Source organism: Gymnodraco acuticeps, unplaced genomic scaffold (genome assembly GCF_902827175.1).
Source record: "Gymnodraco acuticeps unplaced genomic scaffold, fGymAcu1.1, whole genome shotgun sequence".
NCBI lineage: Eukaryota > Metazoa > Chordata > Actinopteri > Perciformes > Bathydraconidae > Gymnodraco > Gymnodraco acuticeps.
Window position 1 is genome coordinate 1,290,637 of NW_022990441.1, and position 22,408 is coordinate 1,313,044.

At 39.7% G+C, this 22,408-nt stretch overlaps 2 protein-coding genes across 3 annotated transcripts; one reads left to right on the forward strand and one right to left on the reverse strand.

Moving 5' to 3' along the window:
- Positions 1-10,072: 10,072 nt before the first annotated feature.
- Positions 10,073-13,860, reverse strand: bloc1s3 (biogenesis of lysosomal organelles complex-1, subunit 3). Of its 2 annotated transcripts, none has more exons than XM_034225603.1 (5): positions 13,728-13,860; positions 11,953-12,065; positions 11,640-11,826; positions 10,852-10,952; positions 10,073-10,655 (listed from the first exon to the last, which is right to left on the reverse strand). In XM_034225603.1, the coding sequence occupies exons 1-5, from the start codon at positions 13,732-13,734 to the stop codon at positions 10,470-10,472; spliced, it is 594 nt and encodes a 197-aa protein (XP_034081494.1). In that variant the 5' UTR covers positions 13,735-13,860; the 3' UTR covers positions 10,073-10,469. The 2 variants fall into 2 exon arrangements, with proteins under 2 accessions (XP_034081494.1, XP_034081495.1); XM_034225604.1 differs by lacking the exon at positions 13,728-13,860 and adding an exon at positions 12,491-12,649.
- On the forward strand, positions 12,713-15,887 carry trappc6bl (trafficking protein particle complex 6b-like). The gene is made up of 7 exons (XM_034225605.1): positions 12,713-12,983; positions 13,286-13,383; positions 13,589-13,656; positions 13,762-13,879; positions 14,249-14,332; positions 14,532-14,625; positions 14,791-15,887. Exons 2-7 carry the CDS (start codon positions 13,288-13,290, stop codon positions 14,820-14,822), a joined length of 492 nt encoding a protein of 163 aa, XP_034081496.1. The 5' UTR covers positions 12,713-12,983; positions 13,286-13,287; the 3' UTR covers positions 14,823-15,887.
- The last annotated feature ends 6,521 nt before the right edge of the window (positions 15,888-22,408 follow it).

Genomic DNA, 22,408 nt, shown 5'->3' on the forward strand with positions numbered 1-22,408 from the left:
TTTTCAATGCACACACAAATGTGTTCCGTTTCATATACATGTAAGTAAAATCCAAATACAGAAAAAAGTTTCACATATATATTTTTGATCCACACATATTAGTTTTCCGTTTAAAACCTCTGAACCTGCAAACACAAACCGCTTTCTGTGCACGGATCGCTGTACATTCGTGTGTGGGTTTTTGAGACTCCACTGACGGTCAGCCGATTCGTACTTGTATTTTGTTCTATCTATAGCCAATCAGATGTTAAGCTAACCTGTTTAGGTTAGTTTAGCTTAGCTGCTCCCTCCACACTCACAACAACTTCATACAGACGTAAATAAAGCCGCTGTATTCGCCATACAGGAGGAAACACACATTTAAAACGGTTTTGCCTGCCGTTTTTGTGTACACAAGCATTCATCAATGGTTCGGAAAGTGGCGCTGTACCTTAATAATATAAAGGCTTGTATTTGCGTGCATTTCCTGTTCGGAAAGTGGCAATGTACTGAGAGTGGAGGTGTCCTGAGATTAGCGCCTGCAGGCAGGCTCCATGGACCTGTCAGCTCCGAACTGCGCAAAATGCGTACATGAAGCGCTACGTCATGAACGCAAGAAATCATACCCTCGTGGGGGCGCGCTCATGTGATTGGCTTAGAATTGAGGAAACATCTGATTGGCTATAGATAGTAAAAATTACAAGTACCAATTAGGCCGCAAGGTGAACCTCGAAAAGTCCTTTAGAAAAGAAATCCCGCTCCACAGAAGTGGAACTACATAATCTTTAGTTCATAAAAAAGAACGAGTCATGCTTATCCACCAAAGAAAAGTTCGTCGCGAAAAATACCTGTCAATTCTTCTAGGCACGTAATTATTGGCTGAACTAGTCCCTTCAAAGCGTAATAATATCTTGGTCAAAAGTAGTGCCACGGTTCGTCACGTGATCGTGCTACACCAATTGGGTAGCTGTATATTGTCAACAGAAGTGAAAGATGGCCGCCTCCGTGGTTACACTAAACCAGACCAAATGGATTCTAAACAGTGCTGTATGCTTGTTTTATGTCATGTTTTGTCATATGTCTTAATACATCACTAAGTCCGAGGTATTTGCGTTATATACGCGGTATTTGTGAGAGGTTTTACTATCTGGGAACAGAGTTGACCATCGAATCAACATTGGCTAGCAGCGTTTATCAGCCAACTCCAGCTACAACAACATTCCTGGACTACCATGTTCGCATCGCTAGGTTCATTGGCTGAGTTTGTGGATTATTCCATTAGACTGAGGACTTTTTGTCTGTCTGTCTGTTGTTATTGTTACCCTGTACACGTTAAATGCACTCTTAAAATAAACATGACTTGATTTCATACATAGCTGCGTCCAAGAAGGTTAACTTGTTACGTTAAGTAATTTAGATCAATAAAATGCAGTACTTATACCAATGACCATTGATTCATTTATTTACTCATTCATCATATAATAATTTGATGAATTACATTATTATTATTATAGATTATTATTATAGATATATATAGATTATTATTATAGATATATATAATATATTGTTATTATTATTATTGTAATATGATAATATTGTATTTGTAACTTCAAAATCAATGCCACCGTTGTAAGCTTGTCCTGTACGTATTCCATCTTGTATTGGTAAAATAATCAACCTTTTCGTGCTTCACAGACGTAATATGCATGTAACAATGTTTGTGTGTTGATAATTTTGACTTTTTGAGACTTTCTGATGCGTTTTCCTCGTCCCCGCTACTCGATGAAACCATGGCGGTCGCCATTTTTTCCAAATCTGTTTGTTGATACCGGTATATGCAGCTACCCAATTGGTGTAGCACGATCACTTGACGGACCGTGGCACTACTTTTGACCAAGATATTATTACGCTTTGAAGGGACTAGTTCAGCCAATAATTACGTGCCTAGAATAATTGACAGGAATTTTAGCGACGAACTTTTTTTTGGTGGATAAGCATGACTCGTTCTTTTTTATGAACTAACGATTGTGTAGTTCCACTTCTGTGGAGCGGGATGAAACGATAACAGGGTTCACTTTATGGCCTAAATCGGCTGACCGTCAGGGGAGTCTAAAAAAAAAACACACACGAATGCACAGCGATCCATGCACAGGAAGCGGATTGTGTTTGCAGGTGCAGCGGTTTTAAACGGAAAACAAATATGTGAGGATCAAAAATACACATGTAAAACTGTTTTCTGTATTTGGATTGTATTTACATGTAGGCCTATATGAAACGGAACACATTTGTGTGTGCATTGAAAAACACAAGTGTGGATCCGGAAATACAAGTTTGAATCCTTTTGTGTGCACGTGTGTATTATGAGACTGTTCTGAGCCCATATAGCCCTGGTGTTTATTTGTTCCCTTGTCAGTTCGTTATGTTTCATGTCGTGAGAACCTGGGCCTTTTGACTCCTGAAACTTTACTTTGAGATATCCCTTTTGTCAAGTGAGTTTTGTTTTAAAGTAGTAGTAGACTTAGTTTTTGTTATTTAACTACTTTCTATGTTTGGACAACTGTCTCAGAGTCCTGCTTTTGGGTCCTGTGTCCTGTGTCTCAGTTCATAACATGATGGATGTGCTTCACCTCGTGAGGGTCAGTTAATAATCATTCAAGTTGAAACGGTTTAAATTATTCAATTATCAATTGAATTTATCATTCCGTAAAACAGAAACAAATTCCCTAAAGGATATCGGGGTAGTTTGACAGTGGCTGGAAGTACACATTTCTCTATGGGGAGTTTCTTTATCTGTATAAAGAGCTTTCAAACTAACAAAAGCAGTAATTACAATCCACACACATACACACCAATATGAGGTCACTAATGATGTCAGCACAAAGTATTTGAGGCCCCTTCCCTCTCAAAGTAACACACAAACCACACGTTAAAAAAAACACACACCTGACACAGAAAAAGTGACTTGGCAGAGGAGCAGCTTCTTGGCCTTGTCTGTGCCATGGCGAAACAAAACAGAATGCCTTTATTCTCCCACTAAGCACAGAGCTGTGGGTCTCTGGAGCCCAGGGAGGAGAGGATAAAGAAGACGTTAACTCAGGGAGATAACGCAGGGGCACAAAGTCCCACCAGTAATCATCCCTGTGGATATTTGGATCTTTTTGGACTCAACAGAATGGTTAAAGTAATTTTTACTCTGCTGAGTGAGTTTAGGTTCTGAAAAATGGAGCCATCGGAGCCGAAGAATGATAGAGGACACAGAAACTGCAGAGGTACATTTTAGAATTGTAGCTCTTCAAATGATTTATCATTTTTGTACTTTCTTAAAAAATGCATGTTGGTGAGAACACTTCATATTGTAACTATTTCATTATAATAGATAAAGGGATAACATGTAAAACAAACATATCATCTGTGTCTTTGACTAAATTAAATATAACATTACTTAATTTGACTCCAGACCAGTGGTGGAAAGTAATTTTGAGCATTTCTTCAAATACAAGTACAATTTGAGATATTTGTAATTAAATTGGAGATTCATATATTATACTGAACACAATTAACAAATAATGTATCCTTTTTTATGAGTACAGCAACAAAATGGTATGTAGGCTACACGTGAATGCATCAATTTGTGTAATATACAGTATTCTGAATTGGGCCCTTTTGCACAGTGATACCTTTAACTGATGGATTACATTTTGATGCTGATAATGTTATACTGCCACTTGAGTAGCCTATACTTATGAATGCATGATCCCGAGAACACAACGGTTTTGTGTTGTTTTTTGTGAGTGGTGTAATTTATGTATCGCTGCTGCCATCTGGTGGCGGCAACATGTTCAGACACTAAGAGTGAAGATAATCCCACACTACACAGCTCTCTCCTCTCTTTCAGGGGGCCCAGCCTGCAGGCCCGGACTGGCCATCGGGAGGACCGGGAGGTTTCCCGATGGCCTGGCCTGCTAAGTGGCCTGCTGGCCTGAGGATTCTTTTTTGTATGTATTGTGAACGCAACGCTGCGCAAATGTGGGTCTGACTCTGCCTCACAGAGGGTGACTGGCTGTCTACATGATGTGGCCTGCCGACATGGGCACTTTCATACAGATCATACTAATGCCCTCGATTGGTCTCTGTGTGTCATTCAAGCTCGGGAGGGTTTGTATGTGTGGCGCGAGAGCGAAAGAGAAAGCGCGTGCACCGGTTACGTGTATTGTTGTTGTTAGCATCTGGTGCTAGCTAGCTGCGCTAACGCATATCATGAGCTGTCAACAAGGTGGAGGAGAGTCCTCTGCTGTCAGACTGAGAGACTGATAACTACAGCTCAGGTGAGGTAAAGGACTCTGAGTGTTTAGATAGTTAACTTAGTCTAAGTTCTCTGTGGGTCTCAAACGGTTTGGTCACCATTTATGTAAACACATATTTCCATTTGAAGGGGGAGTGATTAGTCAAATATGGATGAATAATAAAAAAATGTTTTAACTAGGTGAAAAAAGGGTAAGATAAACTTGTTAGCTAAAACTAGTCTTTGCTGCTGCCTTAAAGAGGAGCAGGGGCAGAGGAGGGAGACAGGAGAGGCTGGTTCAGGAGCACAGACACACTCACAACTATAAATGTACCAAAAACAAATAAATAAACAAGTTTCAATGTTTTTTCATATTGGATATGGTATATGTTATTGGTTATGGCCATGTACTTATGATTTTATGATTATTTAAATGTATACAGTTCTGTTTCATATGGGTGTAGTCTCTTTATTTCCCCCTCAAAGTGCACCAGATTGATGCATTTAAGTTCAACATTTAAAAAAAAATCTTACCGGGGGAGCATGACCCCCGGTAAGGATTTGAGGTCCACCTGCACTTAAAATATGTTCACATAGGTTCCTAAATAGATTTGCACATTATTTTAAACAGTGTGTCCATATGTTTATTCGGGGGTAGTAGATTTAAAGTTTAGGGCTATCACTACGTGCAGCAACGCTGTAAATATTGACAAATAAATCCAGGAAAATGGCACAAAAGAAAACTGGTAGTGGCCTGGCTGGGTGTATAATTCCCGGCCTGATTTATTTCCCCAGTCCGGCCCTGCCAGCCTGTGACCATGCTTCCTAATTTAGACAGATGGAAGGTGGATCCAGAACACATGCTTGGCCTCACGGGTATTGTGGGCGCAGTTCTCAACCTGCTGGTAGTAGTGTTGGTTTATATCGATACACCCGTCTGACAAGCCACACACACTGGATGGATTCATGGTTAAACTGTTCACTGTTTGTTGGACTAATGTTTAAATGGGACAGCACCTTAGTGATGGATGTATGGATGGACAATCAGAAGGAAATTACAGAGTGCTTTGAAGTGACAGGCCTTTTGTATAAGTAGCATTTGTCCTATTGTTAGTCTTCAGCATAACTAGTATTCAGTTTTACACAACCAACCTACGTAATTGTGTTTTTAACTGAGGTTATCTCAAAGTCCTTTTCCATAAGGTAGCAGTTGTTATACCAACACTGGGAACACATGAAAATGTAGCGCAAGTTCAATAAGGAAGACCTAACTCGAGTCACTCACACGTCACTCTATGGCTCCCTTCCCCCCTCATTAAATACGAGGGCGTCACCCCTCAGCAGCCAATCGCTGCACATGCTAAATGCCTTAAATGCCTGCTCTTCCTCCTTGTCAGTTGTCATTGCAGATGATCACACGCAACCCGCCTCCACCCCTCTCGCCTCCTGTCTCCTTCAGGACAAAGCTAAACCTTCCTCCTTCAGACCGGTCTCACCTACTCATCACCACCACCAGTGTCTAGACCCCGGGGATTTCATCGGAGCGGTGCTTTCCCTCCTGAATGATTATCCTGCAAACCGGGGCCTAATCGCCAAACACCATTACATTCTCCTGTTGTATTATCATGGCAATCATTTCATTCATATGACGTGTAAACAATAAATATGTAATTCTTACATCACGTCTCTCCGGTTTGAAATGATGTACTGTTGATCTACTATAAGTTAAAGGGGACCTATTATGCAAAATCAACTTGTTCATGTCTTTTCTTCATAAACATGTGTCCCCTCTGTGTAAAGATATTCTGAAAGTTTCAGGAAAAAACATTTGCTCACTTTTTGTCCTGATCCATTTATATAAAAACCAGTCTGAAAATGAGCTGATTCTGGCCACTTTATGATGTCATAACGAGCACTTCAGAGACGTGTTTTGTATATATCTGAGGCCTATAATATATTGATAAAAAAACAGTATAATAGGGGACCTTTAGAACACATTGAGCATGACACAGATGTTATTCTTCCTGTAATATGTATGCAATAACTGCATGTATTTGCCAATTACTTGTTATATGCTTTGTTTGTGAGAACTGTATATTAATAACCAACACATTTCAAGTGGAAACCAGTGCTGGAATTGGGCCGGTACTCACCGGTACGCAGTACCGGCACTTTTGGTTCTGACCCATGGAGTACCGGCACTTCTTGCTCAGTACCGGCATGCTGGCGGTACTCCGGTACTCATGCATCGTGCCAGTACTCAACACTCTCCCGCCGTTCTTATTATACATCCATATATATATACAGCCGCCCGGTACTCAGTAGATGAGTCATGAGGTGCCGAACGGACATTCTCATCGCTCTAACCGCTGGAGTTTCACAGCGGCTGTCAGCTGTTTACTCCTGTCATTCAAACAGAACGTGCTGGAGAGGGGGCGGGGCTTATCTTCTCCATGTAAATACTGTGGTGGAAACGACTATGTCAAAATTAACCTATTTGACCGTGATTTAATAGTAATACACGTTTCAAAATAATAATAATAATAATAATAATGCCGAAGTAACAACATACTGAAAACTGTTAGTAAAACCATGTTTTAATGCTTTACAATTTACATACCTAGATGCACGTGTGTTGTGTTTATGCAGTGCAACTCCCACCCAGTGGGTGGCTATGTAGAGTGATAGAACAGAGCAGGCACGCCCCCGAGAGAAGGAAAGCAAGTCACGTCACAAATTAGCATTTCTAAAATGTTAGCGTGGATTAATAAAAGTGCAAAAAGACAGCGGTTGTCGCCGGAAGAAACTTCAAATACAGAGAATGCTGTGCCTGTGTTGGAAATTGTGTCTGATGGGGAGCTTTCTTTGGTTGATCCTCCTGCTCCAAGTTCTAGTGCATTAGCATTAGCACTAGCTCCGCCGCCTCCTCCAGAGCCTCTAACGTTAGCTGCTGCTGGCGCACCTGCACCACCAACACCGGGCAAAGCGATGCACCTGACTGCTGGACAACGGACCAGGTGCAATATTTTTGCAAGACCAATGCATGGCTCCTTCTTAAAGATAAGAAGCTAGGATGTCGGATATGCAGAGATGTCAAATCTTTGGGAATACACACTGGACAAGGACTGAAACTGTCAACTGAATGGGGTGAGTGTGCAATGTCTCATTTCGGTGTTGACAAGGGCAAACAACAAGCTAGCCTGAGAAAAAAAATCAAAGAACATAAAGAATCACAAGCCCATGTAAAAGCTGCTGACATCCTTACATCTGCTTCACGTGAAACTATTCAACATCAAGTGCAGTCTATGCATAAATCTGAATTAGACACCACTATCAGAGTTTTTCGAACGGCATATACAATTGGCAAACATAGCCGGCCATTCACAGACATGCCAATTGATTTGAATGTACAGAAACTGAATGGGCTGAACGTGGGTAGGGTTTTGCACTCCAATAAAACCTGTGGCGAAATCATCGACCACATAGCTCATGAGCTGAAGAAAAAAATGGCAAAAGACATTACAGAAAACCAAAGAAAACTCTGTGTTTTGGTCGATGAATCTACCACTATTAGTGGTAAAACGGTGCTTGTTGTGCTCAGCATTAGCTGATGCTGAGCCCGAAACGTTTTTTTGGGAGCTGATCGAGTTGGATGGAACAACGGCTGATGACATCACAAAGGCGTTAATGGAGTGTCTTGGAAGAGATTTTAACGAGGACTTTTTAGGTCAGTGTTTCGTTTCTTTTGCATGTGATGGGGCTTCAGTCATGCTAGGGAAGAGAACAGGCGTTGCTACCCAGTTGTGTAGTAAATTCCCAAGCCTGTTTGTGTGGCACTGCTCCAATCATCGTCTAGAGCTGGCAGTTGGGGATGTGGTCAAGGAGGTCTCAGGGCTCAATCATTTCCAGATCTTTTTTGACAAACTCTATTCCTTGTTCCATGCCTCCCCCAAAAATCAGAGGCAGTTAGCGCAGTGTGCGCAAGCAGTCGGACAGCGTCTCCTGGTGATAGGGCGTGTTTTGTCCATCCGCTGGGTGGCTTCAAGTGAAAGGAGCGTCAGAGCAGTCTGGGAAAACTACCGAGTGCTTCATGATCACTTCACAAATGCTGCAAACGACACGAGCAGGGATTCCAGAGACAGAGCAAAGTACAAGGGCCTGGATGATGTGCTCACATCTGCAACGTTTGTCAGCAATCTGGGACTGATGTACGATGCGCTCACAGAGCTCAGCGACCTCTCTCGGCAACTCCAAAAAAGAGAGATGACACTGCCTACAGCAGATAGGCTCTTAACTCGAGAAATACGAGTTTTTGAATCCATGGTCACCATGCCTGGCCCACACATGACTACAGTTCATACAGCTCTAGCTGAGAAGTCCTTCAAGGGTGTTGCCCTGCGTGAGAATGGCAGGCTTGTACAGATTCATGCAGGTCAGTTTTTCCGCAGTATGGTAGAGAATCTGAGACACAGAATGACTTCCACAACCTCCTCTCATGTCAGCACAAGAGAAATCCCATTACATGGCCGGGAGGCCCGGGACAATCAGCTAATCCAGGACATGAAAGTTATCCATCCTGGAAGTTGGCCTGAAGAGGAGTTAGATGTACAGTATGGGGATGTAGAGGTGCTACGTTTGTGCGAAGTGCTGAAAGTGGACAGAAGAGAGACTGTTTGGGCTTTCGCGAATACAAGGAAACCAGGGCATCCCGTACACCTGCTGCCATGGAGCCTCTACTGAAAGCAGTCCGAACCATCACTGTCTCCACTAGTGAGTGTGAGCGGGCATTCAGCTGCATGAACGATATCCTTACTACAAAAAGGAATGCTCTCTCTGTCAGCTGACTGTCCAGCCTGGTTTTCATTAAATGTAATGGACCATCACTAGGACAGTTCAATCCGGAACAGTATGTGAGGTCCTGGCTGGCAAAGGGAAGGAGAAGTGCTGATGAAAGAGCCTGTCCAGCTCCAGCCCCTGATACTGATGTCCCCAAGGCCTTCTGGAGCCTTTTCTAACAATGTGAAGTATATTGCAAAGCAGCTCACCCAGTGAGAAGACTTTTGGCATAATGTGCCGATTTGTACAGATCCTGGAGATAGAAGGACTTCAGACCAACCAGGGAGTTATCTGATCAGCTTGGTGTTCAATGTAACTCTTTAATATGGCTCAGACTTTGTTACTTGCAGTTACAGTTTCTCATTTTAGATTGTGCAAATTTTGCATTTGTTTTTACATGTTCTTTGTTCATGCTCTTTATCATTTTTCTGAGTTGGAAAGTTAGATTGCATCATAGTTTACTTTATACATATTTGTATTCTTCAGTGGTGAAGTATATTGCAAAGCAGCTCAGCCATGTGAGAAGACTTTTGGCACTTTTTCGTTTTTCGTTTTCTGAGTTGGAAAGTTAGATTGCATTCAAAATGTACAGAAATACTTAATTTTGTTAAAGCTTTTTATAAAAATGCTTCTGACCAGAGCTTTGTTTCCTTGTCATTAATGTTGAACACCACCAGAGGGGCTCTCACCTGAAAGGTCTCTGCTTCATGTGTCTTCAGCAGAAGATCTAGACTTTGATTGCTATATTTTCAGTTAATATTGACCTTACTGAGCTTTAGCCATATCCGCTGCCTATCATAAAAAATGTTAAGTACAGTGAACCTTTCTAAAATATACAGTAGTAAAGAGACAAACCCACCAGCATTATAGTAGCCAAATTCTTGTTTGTGAGCTGTATATATAAAATTGACTTGAAAAAGTTGCTGATTTTAGAGTACTGGCACCTTTTTCATTCCAATTCAAGCACTGGTGGAAACAAATGTGAATTGTTTTTAATCACCACCACTTTGTTATTCAAAACCACATTAATGAAGCATCGAGGATCAGAAGACAGCAAAGAATGAAAACATATTTGTCTTGTGAAAATCAGAGTACAGTGTTGTGTTAAATAAATATTGTAAAATAGTGCAAGGAAACAGAACTACAGAACGTCATATCTTTACAAAAATGTTCCAAGAGCTCAATACAGAAAGACAGATCAGGAAAGTGTGCAGTTGTTCAATAGACACGGCTATTTACATGCCTATGTATTATCTGTAAACACTGTAATAAAGCAAGCTTTTTTTTTCTAGATTGAAACCTACTCTCTGCTTTTCAATACAAATATCCATTATGACATTAATATTTTAAATGTATATTTTGATTTGTTTCTTTAAGGTACAGAAGTAGTATTATTGATGTGATTGTTGATGTGAATATCTGGCAGTATTTGACAGCTGGTAATGATGTCAATCTTCTCGGACACAGCCTTTAGGTCATCCAGGATTAATCTGATGCTGTGGGAGGCATTGATGATGGCGCCCTGCGAAGTATTCAGCTGAGATGTTGCACTTTGCACCTTTAACAAAAACAGTCAGGAAAAAAATGGAATGAAGGCATTACAACCATAGACAATAAACTGTTACAGGACACTTACAATAGGATATGGCAAACGCTTATATTGTAATTATGTGTTACAAAGGCGATTTGTACCGTGGTATTCCGTGGTATTCCTAATGAATATATCTGATAAGTGTGCTGAGAAAAACACAAACCTCTCTACTGGCACTGCCATACACATGGCGTAGTGTCTGTCCCACATCAGAATACAGTCGGCTGTTAGACTCCTGCAGCTTCTGTTGTAAAAGGGTGTCACCTGGAAAAATAAATACATACTGAAAAAACCGAGAACTAAACCTCCTTTTCATTGTTCACTTATCCATTTGTTTGAAGCCATCCATGGAACTGCAGTTACTTTTAAATACAATTAAATAATAAAACTACTTTTGGCATTATTACTTTAATATAATGCACATTTCCAACATAATTATTTTTCAGCATTAATATGGTTATTAATAATTATTGACAACTATATGCATATTGTAATACACATATTTATTTATATTTGTTTTTGTTTTATATTGTAGTAAAATGTGCATATTTTAACTTTATGTTTTTATGAATATTTTTATTTAATATTAATCCAAAATGGAGCAACTATTATAAAATCAAATTTCACCTCTTTGGGGAACAAAGTATTGTCAGAATCAACATTTTGACTTTTGATTACTTGCTTTATTTTAAGATGATGATTACAGTTCACCTAGAGGCTCATTTGTGACGTTTGTAACTCTAAACCCACTCTCAACCTGACGAAATGCATAGTTTTATTCATACATCAATGCATTTATGCAGCCAGCTTATTAACTCACAAAGCATCATGAGAAGCAGGTAAATGGACCTCTGAGTTAAGCAAACTCTGTGACAGGTTATATATTATCATAACATAAGTATTACCCTAAGTATAACCATTCATTTACCATTTCTTTATAGTATTCCTCACCTTGTGGCCTGTGTGTGGGACTGGGACTGTCTTCCACTATGGACTGGATATCAGGATGGTCTCTCACTACGATAAGAGGAGGAAGGTCTCTCCTGAGAATCTGAGTGCTCTCCTGGCTCAGAGAGTAGGCTCGGCCCGGCTGCTCCTCCTCATCCTCACTGTCTGTTTCAGAAGCCTCCCCAGGAACCTGACAGCATTCAGAATATCACAGACAGCAGATAGTTGTTTTATATGGTGTGGAGGTATTAGTTGATGATTGTTGACACGCTTTCATCTCTCTATCCCACTCAAACAAAGACAGCATGCAGACAACCTTGGCTCCCACGGTGGCAGTTTGGGGAGTCATGGAGGTGATGTACACTTCATCATCAGAGTCTGTCTCAGAGGCCTCGCCCTGTACCACTATCTGGTAACTGCTGGACATGACTGTACACACACACACACACACACACACACACACACACACACACACACACACACACACACACACACACACACACACACACACACACACACACACACACACACACACACACACACACACACACACACACACACACACACACACACACACACACACACACACACACACACACACACCACACACACACACACACACACCACACACACACACACACACACACACACACACACACACACACACACACACACACACACACACACAATCAAACCAGGTTAGCTACAATTAAAAAATAGTTGATACACAAAGTATATTGTCACTGTAGCTAAACATTGTATTGATAATAATCATAACGATAACATTGAGTCAAGATTAGGTAATGTAGATCCAGACATATCAGCCTCCCTTTGATCGTTACAAATGCACTTACCGAGAATCTTTAGAACAATGTTCGCTAAAAGCTAATGTTAAAGTATAAGGTCCAATAATCAACAAACTGTCAAACCTTCTCTGTAATATCATAAACACAAATCACATGAGCAATAAGGAAGTGGCTTGTTTTCCAAGACCCAATCCGATCTGAGCTTGGATGTCATGTGATATCTGACGTCTCATACCGACAGCTCATCTAATCATGGGTCCGTTTGTCATCGCACTGGCGTATGCCTATGATTTAACGTAATTCTCAAACACGCTCTAAGTTTGGTGTTCCCCACATAAAAGCAAAGTATTATGTAACTGGATGTGTGATTGTTGTAACAGCATGTAAGGCGCTGCCACCCGGTGCTTTTCAACTTAATTGCAGTGTTAAATTCACGCTAACTCCGCCTTCCTGGTCCAGAGGGGTACCCTGAATAGAATATCGAGTGCAACCCAGGAAACAAGCTTCTGTTTACTTCGTGTAGCCTACACTCAGTTGACAGGTACAGAACATTTAAGGTTTTACGTTTAATGTATTGTAACTGCAACACATGTTATATACACACACCACAGTTTTGTCCTTATATACTGATACAGGCAAAACCAGGTTTGGACAATGTTGCCAGCAAAGAACACGAGCGATCTATCTGGCGCTATCGATCAAGCTAACGCTAATGTCTTTAAGGGTTTTCAATTTCCCCTTACTGTTGATTTTGTCTTTTGAGGCACAGCTAACTAGGTTACGTGAAACTGTTTAGCTTATGTGTTATATTGGGCTTTATGGTTTGCTTTTTGTTTTTGGCAGGAATGGCAGACGAGTGTTTGTTTGACTTTCTCCATATGGAGATCGTCTCACATATGTACACGGAGCAGCAATCCAGTAAAGGGGAGATGGATAACAAGGTGTGTTCAGTAAAGGCGTCAAACAATCAACTGAGACTTAATATAAGCGATAACCTTAGTATGGATATGCATTATTTTCTGTATAAACCTTGCTACACACTTTCTATTTTGTAATATGCTAGTTAATAAGTGCATTGTAGATACTAACAAACCCTATACCTATGTGTACTGTGCAAATAAATAGATTGCATTTCCTTTCCTTTAGGATAGAGCTGTCTGTGTTTCTGTCCTTGAAAGCATGGGTTTCAGGGTGGGACAAGGAATCATTGAGAGGTAGCTAAGCATATAAACACATATTCTGTATGCCAAACACTAAATGCTGTGGTGCATGAATCCATACCTACATAACATGCCTGTGTTGATGATTGCTCTGTGTAGGTTGACCAGGGACTCTCCCAGCTTCAAGGATGAGTTGGATGTAATGAAGTTTGTCTGTAAAGACTTCTGGACGAAGGTGTTCAGGAGGCAGGTTGACAACCTCAGAACAAACCATCAGGTAAAATAAAAGTTAACAAAAGTCTTTATTGTATACAGGAAACTGGGACCTGATTTGTGATACATACCATCCATCCATCCATCCATCTTCTCCCGCTTATCCGTGGTCGGGTCGTGGGGGTAGCAGTTCCAGCAGAGAGCCCCAAACTTTCTTTTCCCTGGCGATACATACCATACCTAATTATTGCAAAGAAGAGCTAGAATACCATCATCTTCAATACAAAATGTACTACGATCAGATCATTTAGTTAGATCTTCATCTGAAATTAAAGTCGTCTTGCTGGTAATTTAAGAAACAAATAGTGTTGATTCAAACATGATATTGTTTGCGAGTATGGTTGTTACTACACATGCTTGTTTTCTGCCACAGGGTACCTATGTCCTGCAGGACAACAAGTTCTCTTTTCTAACTCAGCTCTCAAGTGGAAAACAGTACCTGGATCAGGCTCCTAAGGTTAGTCTGTCTGTCTGTCTGTCTGTCTGTCTGTCTGTCTGTCTGTCTGTCTGTCTGTCTGTCTGTCTGTCTGTCTGTCTGTCTGTCTGTCTGTCTGTCTGTCTGTTAGTCTGTCTGTCTGTTAGTATTGCATACTACATACTAAATAAGAGTTCAGTTATAAATAGTGCTAATTTATATTTGTTGTGTTTTCTTTCAGTACCTCGCTTTTTCCTGTGGTGTGGTGAGAGGAGCTCTTTCTAACCTTGGTATGGACAGCGTGGTGACAGCCGAGGTCTCTGTTATGCCATCTTGTAAGTACTTTCCAAACACCAATTCATGCCTCTATAACGAAGAACTGTTTATGGCTGGTCAGGTCAGAACATGTTGTTGAGATTCATTAGCTTCGCTTAAATAACACACCTACTTTCTTAAGATCCTACAAATGGTTCATCCCTCTGACATTTCTTTCTTTCCAGGTAAGTTCCAAGTGGTGGTCCAGAAGTTGTGACCTGATCCTCTGTGCTACCCTGGAGCAGATAAACAGGGCCCTGAAGGCTTCAGTTAATCCGTAAGAGAGATAGTAGTTCCTGTCCAACCACAGATGGAATCAAACATCACCCTGATTCCCACAACTTAGTCAAAGAGGACTAGGCAGGTTCCGCTAAAAAACAAGGTGCCGATGAAAAGGCATAAAGGATTCAGGGCTTACCTTCCCTTGTCATGCTCTGATACAGAACACAATTTGTTTTATTTCTTGTGAGTTTTTATTATTTGAGTATGGTTAACTGAAATAACGTATGGTGTTCTCAAATGTAGTTTTCACAAATAATTGGAGCCTGGCCCTACCTGACCTGGCAGAGCTTTTTAATAAAGTATCTACAGTCACTGGTGTTAATGCAATAATGTGAATGTATAGTGAATGAATAGGTCATTTAATATTCTTTGTAATTTGTTACAATTTTGAGAGCTCAATTTGAGAGGACATACAAAGAAATAAAAGGAAGACATCATTGAACATGTGTTGTTTTTTTAGGATAGAACAACTACCATCTATGTTATCATCCATCTAAAAAGTAGCTTTTTGAAAATGATAGCACCTCACATCAAATTCATAATTTAATGCACATTATCTGTAACTAGTTCCTGGTGCTGTGCTCTGCCTTGTAGCAGACTGCCTTTTGGGGCTGGGTCATTCATGAATGCTTTTTTCCCCCAGTTCATTTAAAGGCAAAATGCAAGTCTAGAATTAGCCATTGCTGCAGAAATTTAACTTTTTTCGAATTACGTTGATTTACTGGATGTGATATCGGTTTCTCAGCAACAGTCTCTTACTTTGTAGTGATATTGTATTTTGGGGTTTACAAACTATTATTTCTTGTACCAAAATGTAAATGTGTTGTCCTTCTGTACAGATTAATTTGTGTAGTATATAGTAATGAGATTTGCCTTGCTGCAAATGTGATTAAATGGTGTTGTATGGCTTGACATAATTGTGCATGAATTATGGGTTATATTTCTTATTGACACTTTTTACCGTATGTCTACTAATATAAATCCCTACAGAGCTTAACAACTTTGATTCCATAAGTATGGGATTGTTCTGTTTGTTTGAATGATTGTGTATTTATCATTTATGGCACGAACAACCCAAAATCACCATCTGTTGAAAAAGAAAACAAAGTAATGAAATGAACCTCTTGTAGATGCTGTTGCCTCCCACTAGAGGGTCTCATGAAGCTGTCGTTGTTTCATGTGTTGCTTTACCATCATGGTTCTGCTCAGTGTCTTGTTTTCTTTTCTCTCTATTCTGTAGTAATCTTTCTGATGAACTTTTATTGTCTGGGAGAAAAAATAACAAGAAGTTGTAACTTTGCTCTACAAACCAAAACAACAAAAACATCTCTTTAGTTATTCAAATTAGTTTATCACAATCAAAGCAATTTCTTTTTTTATTATTATTCAAATAATGCAATGCAAGATGCGTACTTATCCTTTGCATATTCTATCATTATTAAATACTATCAACTACTATTTTTATGCAAACGATCTATTAAAACATGTACCTGAAACACAATTGACCTAGAATTCAGGACTTGTTACTTTCCATAGCTGTAAATAGCAAAAAACACAGTTAAAAGGGCTATTAAGATATCTTATGTAAATGGATGCTTTACCTTTGCTCTTTTTATTACTCCTATGCATAACAACACATTTCACTGTGCACACTAATACAGTAGTTCCATTTCCCATTATCCCTGCTTAAGTTATTAATATTGCTTTCATGTTGCTGATCCATATCATGAGCTTTGTATTAAGAGGTTCTACTGTATGTGAGGGCACTGCAGTTCTGATATATTCTCTATAAAGTTTAGTCCCTGCAGCTTAACTGTACTTAGTTTTCAAGAAACTCGAGGTCTATTTGAGTTTTTAAATCAGTGGTTGTGCCTAAGTTTACAAAGGTATTGCCACATCCATCATCAGGTTGATTCAAATATCTTACACTTTGGGTATTAACCCTCTGGGTTTGAATTATACCTACATTTTGACTCCGATTGATTGACTGACTTGAATCTAGTCAATGGATTATGATGCTAACTCTTTATTTATGTCTGTGCTCTAAAACATATCCCTGATGTTGTTCCAGTATATCACTGCTATTGTTGTAATGGTTTTTGCACAACAAAGGTTTACATTTTATCCATTTAATGAGTTTTCAATAATGCCTCTCGCTCAGGCTCAGCTCTGAAAAACTGCAGTCATTACTGTCTACATGAGACACAAGATCAACGTTGCATTTCAATATACAAGGATAAACTCCAGCGTCAGTGTTCCATTGAGTTTTTTACATAATAAATATCATGAATGACAACATTAGAGTAGTGTTTGTAGGTAACAGAGCATTCAGTAGGGAATATGCTCACTGGAAAACACATATCATGCTCATACAGTATGTTGACAATTTAGTAAAGTCAATGTTGCACTAAATATAGACTTCCTCTATGATTTAAACACGGCAGATAATGAACATGCACATGTAGTCGAGTGCTTAGCCAAAGTTTGACAAATAAATGGTAATGATGTATATTTGCAAATGTTATTTTATAATTAGTACAAAGTTTTTCCCTGCTGCAACAAACAATGTTGCCTCATCTGTAACTATAACTCGGAACCATAGCCACTCAACTTTGGTTGTTCACAAACCCCACTCTGAAGCATAAATGGTTGCCATCACTCCTGTTCTGAAGTCTTTACACTGGCTTCCTGTGTGTCAAAGAATAGATTTCAAAATACTGCTGCTGGTTTATAAAGCATTGAATGGTTTAGGCCCAAAATACATTTCTGACCTCCTGCTAAATTATGAACCATCCAGATCTCTCAGGTCTTCAGGGACTGGTCAGCTTACTGTCCCCAGAGTCAGAACTAAACATGGTAAAGCAGCGTTCAGTTATTATGCTCCAAATATCTGGAACAAACTCCCAGAAACCTGCAGGTCCGCTGCAACTCTGACTACTTTTAAATCCAGGCTGAAGACTTTTCTTTTTGCCGCTGCTTTTGCTGTAACTTGTATTATCTTTTTTTTAACTTTGCTTTTAAATTAGTGTTTTTAAATGTCATTTTATAATATCTTAATGCTCTTAATGTCTTTCATTTTTGTAAAGCACTTTGAATTGCCTTGTGTTGAAATGTGCTATATAAATAAACTTGCCTTGCCATAAAAAAAGTGGGAGGAGAGAAAGTGAAAGACCTGGACTGCATCTTGAAGAGGCACTCCACCAATTTCCAATCGGCCTGTGAAAACAGTTGTAAAATGGCTTCTATGGCTCTCAAGGGGGCATTTTATAGTGTTAGAAACAAACTGGTGATGTCATCAAGGTTATTTTTACTTAGGCTTGGAGAAAACTGATTTTTCTATCTTCACAAAAAGCCTGCTTGACAAACTGATGGTTTGAAGTTGGGATAGCCATGAGTGGGAGGTGTCAAATATATATATTTCTTGCAAGCACCCACAATTAATGGAAGTGAAACATTACATGCTATTTAATATATTATTACATCCTTTGTCTAAAACTTTGGGTTAGCACTCAAACTGTTCTTACTTCAGTATGACAGCGGCCCTCAAGATAAGAGTTCTTGAATAAGCTTAAGACTTCAGTAAAGTTAAAAAAAGATCCCTGTTTATAAGTAGACACTCAGCAGCACCAGAATGGGTTTTGAAGTGGGGCTTCAGCTTTGGGTGACGTTATAGTCTAGGGAACTTTTCAGCCTATATTTGGTACAACTAAAAATATGGTAAGAAATGCATTCCCCCTTCTCATTATGGCACATAAAGATCAAAATGTCATCAGTTTAGTTTTTTTTGCTCAATGGTTGCAAACATGGGGTGAGTGCAATACTTTCATCGATGGGCAGTGCTCTTTTGAGAAGCACTTTAAAAAGAAATAATCAAAATTGATGGCAAATAGGTCTTCGAATCCAATATGCCTGCTAACATACAAATTAACAGAAACCCAGCAGAGCTAGGTTCAGTCTTTAGGGCTGGGATGTGAAAATACAGACAATTAATCAGATTATGTTGGATCTCGGATTACTTTGAATGTATTTGAAATACACAATGGTTGATTTTGATTGGATAAAAGTCAGATGCGTAGGTTTGGAAACCATCACCAAGGTTTAACTCACTGTAATATACCTAGCTTAGACTTTGCAGTTTACTACCATAACGTCTAGAAGTATGGGGATAAAAACTCACGTTGCCGCCGCTTTATTGGTGCCAGGGCTTCCACTCTACCCTCTAACAACATTTCCCATACTGTTTTCTTCCTGCAATGCAATATGCAAATCAGTCAGGGAGATTTTGTTAGGCGTCTGCTTACATGTGCTGCAACTGACTATAGCCAACTCTTTCACCCATTTGTTGCAATCGATTAAACACTTTGCCCAAATCCTCTCTGTAGAGAAGGGAAAAAAACCTGAAAGGGGGATTAGAGAGAAAGCTTGGGAGGGGGCGGAATTATAGAAAGTTGGTGGAGGAGGAGGGTGAGATTGAGAGAGGGGACAAGAGGAAAATTAGATAGAGAGAATAAGGAGCCTCTACAGGAGGCTGGAGGGTATTGAAATGTAGAAAAGAGAAGTTTATTAAAGGTTGGGGGAGTGGGGGGCGGAGAGGAAGCAGTGTAGGAGAAATGAAAGATGAAGAAGGCATAACAAGTTTCTTCTTTTTGTACCAAAAGGTCTCACAAATGCTATGAAGTGAAGAAATCTGCAGACTGTCTACAGGTTCAATTGAAGGATGATGGGGAGAGTTCAGCAACAGCTGTTTAATGCTTTCTACAGGGCTCTGCCTCCCTTTCTACTGCTCTCCCCTGCATCACAATATCACCAATACACTCACAAAGAGGAACGGTGAATGGAGAGAGGGAGGAGAGTAAAGGAGGAGGCGGGTGATTGTCAGGGGCTAGAAGAAAGACAGGAGGAGTTGGGGGGGTGGTGGGGTACAAGTAAGACCTGCATTCATTCGCTGAAATTGATGACTTTCTAAAATTCAGTAACACTGTCCACATAGGCGGACTGAAGTCTTTTGTCGTGTGAGGAGTTGACAGAGACTATTGATCTGGGTTAGGTTTCCTGAATGCTCACTTCTATTCATAGGCAACAACAAACTGGAATCACAAAATGCAATTTCTGGTCATTAGTGCGACCTGACAATTTGCTTAAAAGTGGTCAAATACAATGTTGTCAGTTAACATATGTCTAGCTGAAGGCTACAACAACCACATTTTCAAATGCAGTGGTAAGATCAATATGTTGATGCTACCTGGATGCTAACAGAATAAACTCAGAATTAATTAGGCTTTTGCTTTAGTTATTTCATATTTCAATGTGTTTATTATTTTAGTAGTGCAATAGCTAACAGCTGGCAGTAGCATAGTTATTTATTAAACTGAGTATAGCATTAGCTTGTTAGCCGATTAGTAAAAAGTTGCCACCTAGCTTAATGTGCTGCCTAAAACCACTGAAAGTGGTTATGTTACGTAGCTTTGACATTTTACAAATGCTAACCAGTTTTTTATCTTTATTTTTAATTTCTTGCTTGTAGGCGTATTTTTTATTCCAGAATTAGTTGTAGGGCCTAGTATACAAGACTTAAAGATTACACCATAAAAGCCATTGTCCTTAAAGCACCCTCACAAATATACCCACGTGTGCTATATTTAACAACCTCTATGATCTCAGGGGATGCCGCCCACTTTCATCCTCTCAGATTGTTCCATTACTACTTTATCTAACCACTTTTTTTTCACAGCTTATTTTTCTGGCTCCGCTTTTACCTTTTTTTCTTACCCCCTTCCTTCTCATTCAACTTCCTCCACTCATGCATAGTGAGTACGATTCTCCGTCTCGCACACAAACACAAACTTTGTTTCTCGAGGCCATATGTTGACCCGTGGTGGACCTGAATACAGCCATCTGCCTGCTTTTCCTATGTCCCACAGGGCAAGAGTGTGGGAGAATGAGACACAATACAGCCACACACACACATGCCTTTAACTCCTTCAGAGCCACTAATCACTCCCAGACAGCCATCCCAGCTCATGTTAACAGTGACAAGATAATAGCTCTTCTGTGTGTGCGCATGAGAGAGAGATTCCTGGAGGCTCAACCATATGTATGCATTTGTTGCCCTGTTTTGTTTTTTTGTCGGATAGCCTAATGTAAATGGAGAAACATCCCAAGATCAATGTTATTTTTGTGATGTTGAATTTTCACTATGAGTTGTTTACAGAAACGAAGAGTACAATTTGTTTTTGAATACCAGGCTGTTTTTACATGTATGACAAGTATATTTCCCTGATATCTGGAGACCAATTCAGTTTTGTGGTTTGACCTGCTAAAAATCCTGCGTCTACAACTTGCTCACCATAGAAACAGAGGATCAAAACAGTAATAGCTGTAGAAAGTGGAGAGGTGAGGGGAAGTAATTGAAGGAGAGGAAAGAAGTGCGGGAGGAAGGACGGAATCAGCAAGGGACATGGGTGGGAGCAGAGGATTGTTCAGATTAAACCCCAAACAAAAGACTTCTTATCTCCACATGAAATCTCGATTCTAGCATGAACACACACACACACACACACACACACACTAGTGTCTTGCTATTCTACAGCAAACTGGTTAAGGCACAAATGACTTATGAGACAGAGTAGTAACTTCCTAACCTTTTGGACTTGTCAGTTAAGCCAATTTCAAAACAGTGTTTATTATCTTGATAATGTATGCATTTAACTCACTTTAATTGAGTAGATACAATTAAAAAAGCCAAGAAGTATACTCTCTTGCTATCAATGAGCAACACTGGTTTGTTGGCACATTTTAAAAGCCGAGGTTGTAGAATAGCGCAACTGTGTTATTCATTTCCTGTTTCACACTTTCCCCTGTAAACACGGACGACCTATTGTGTTTTACTATAGGTTTCACCATTTTGTGTAGTCACAATAGTAAAACTTAGAAGATACAAATAAAGGTTTCTAGTCTGATTACCTATGCTAACCATTCTCAATGAAATACAAAGCTAATCTAAAGTCATACTAAAAGGAGAAAGCTATCATTTGTTCTACGGCTTAAGGAACAATTGTGTAATGATTTCTTCCCAGTATAGTTCAGTGAAAACCAAGTCCTAGTCAGTGTGGCAATTTTCCATATTTGCCTAACTTAAAAGGATCAAATACCAATTTATTGGCATTGATACAACATGTTTCTTGTATCAACTTTGGAGTGAAGCATATTCTTTACTTGCTTCTTCTCTTGACATGTGTATATGCAGTTAACTTCAAAAATACAGGGCCATTTTGAGATTTTGATCTACAATGAAAACCATAAATGTCAGTTCACTGATTTCCTGCTTCCTTCCTGCCTCCCTGCACCTTGAAACTACATGTCACAAATGTGTGAACATTGTGGCAAAGATACTAGAGCAATGCATACAAGTAGTCAGAAAGTCGGAGTGCTTTTAACTTTTGCATTAGCAACTTTCAGCAGATGCGCCTCTATAGATTTTACCTGTGGAAGTATAAGTATAAGAAGCAAAACAAACTTGTG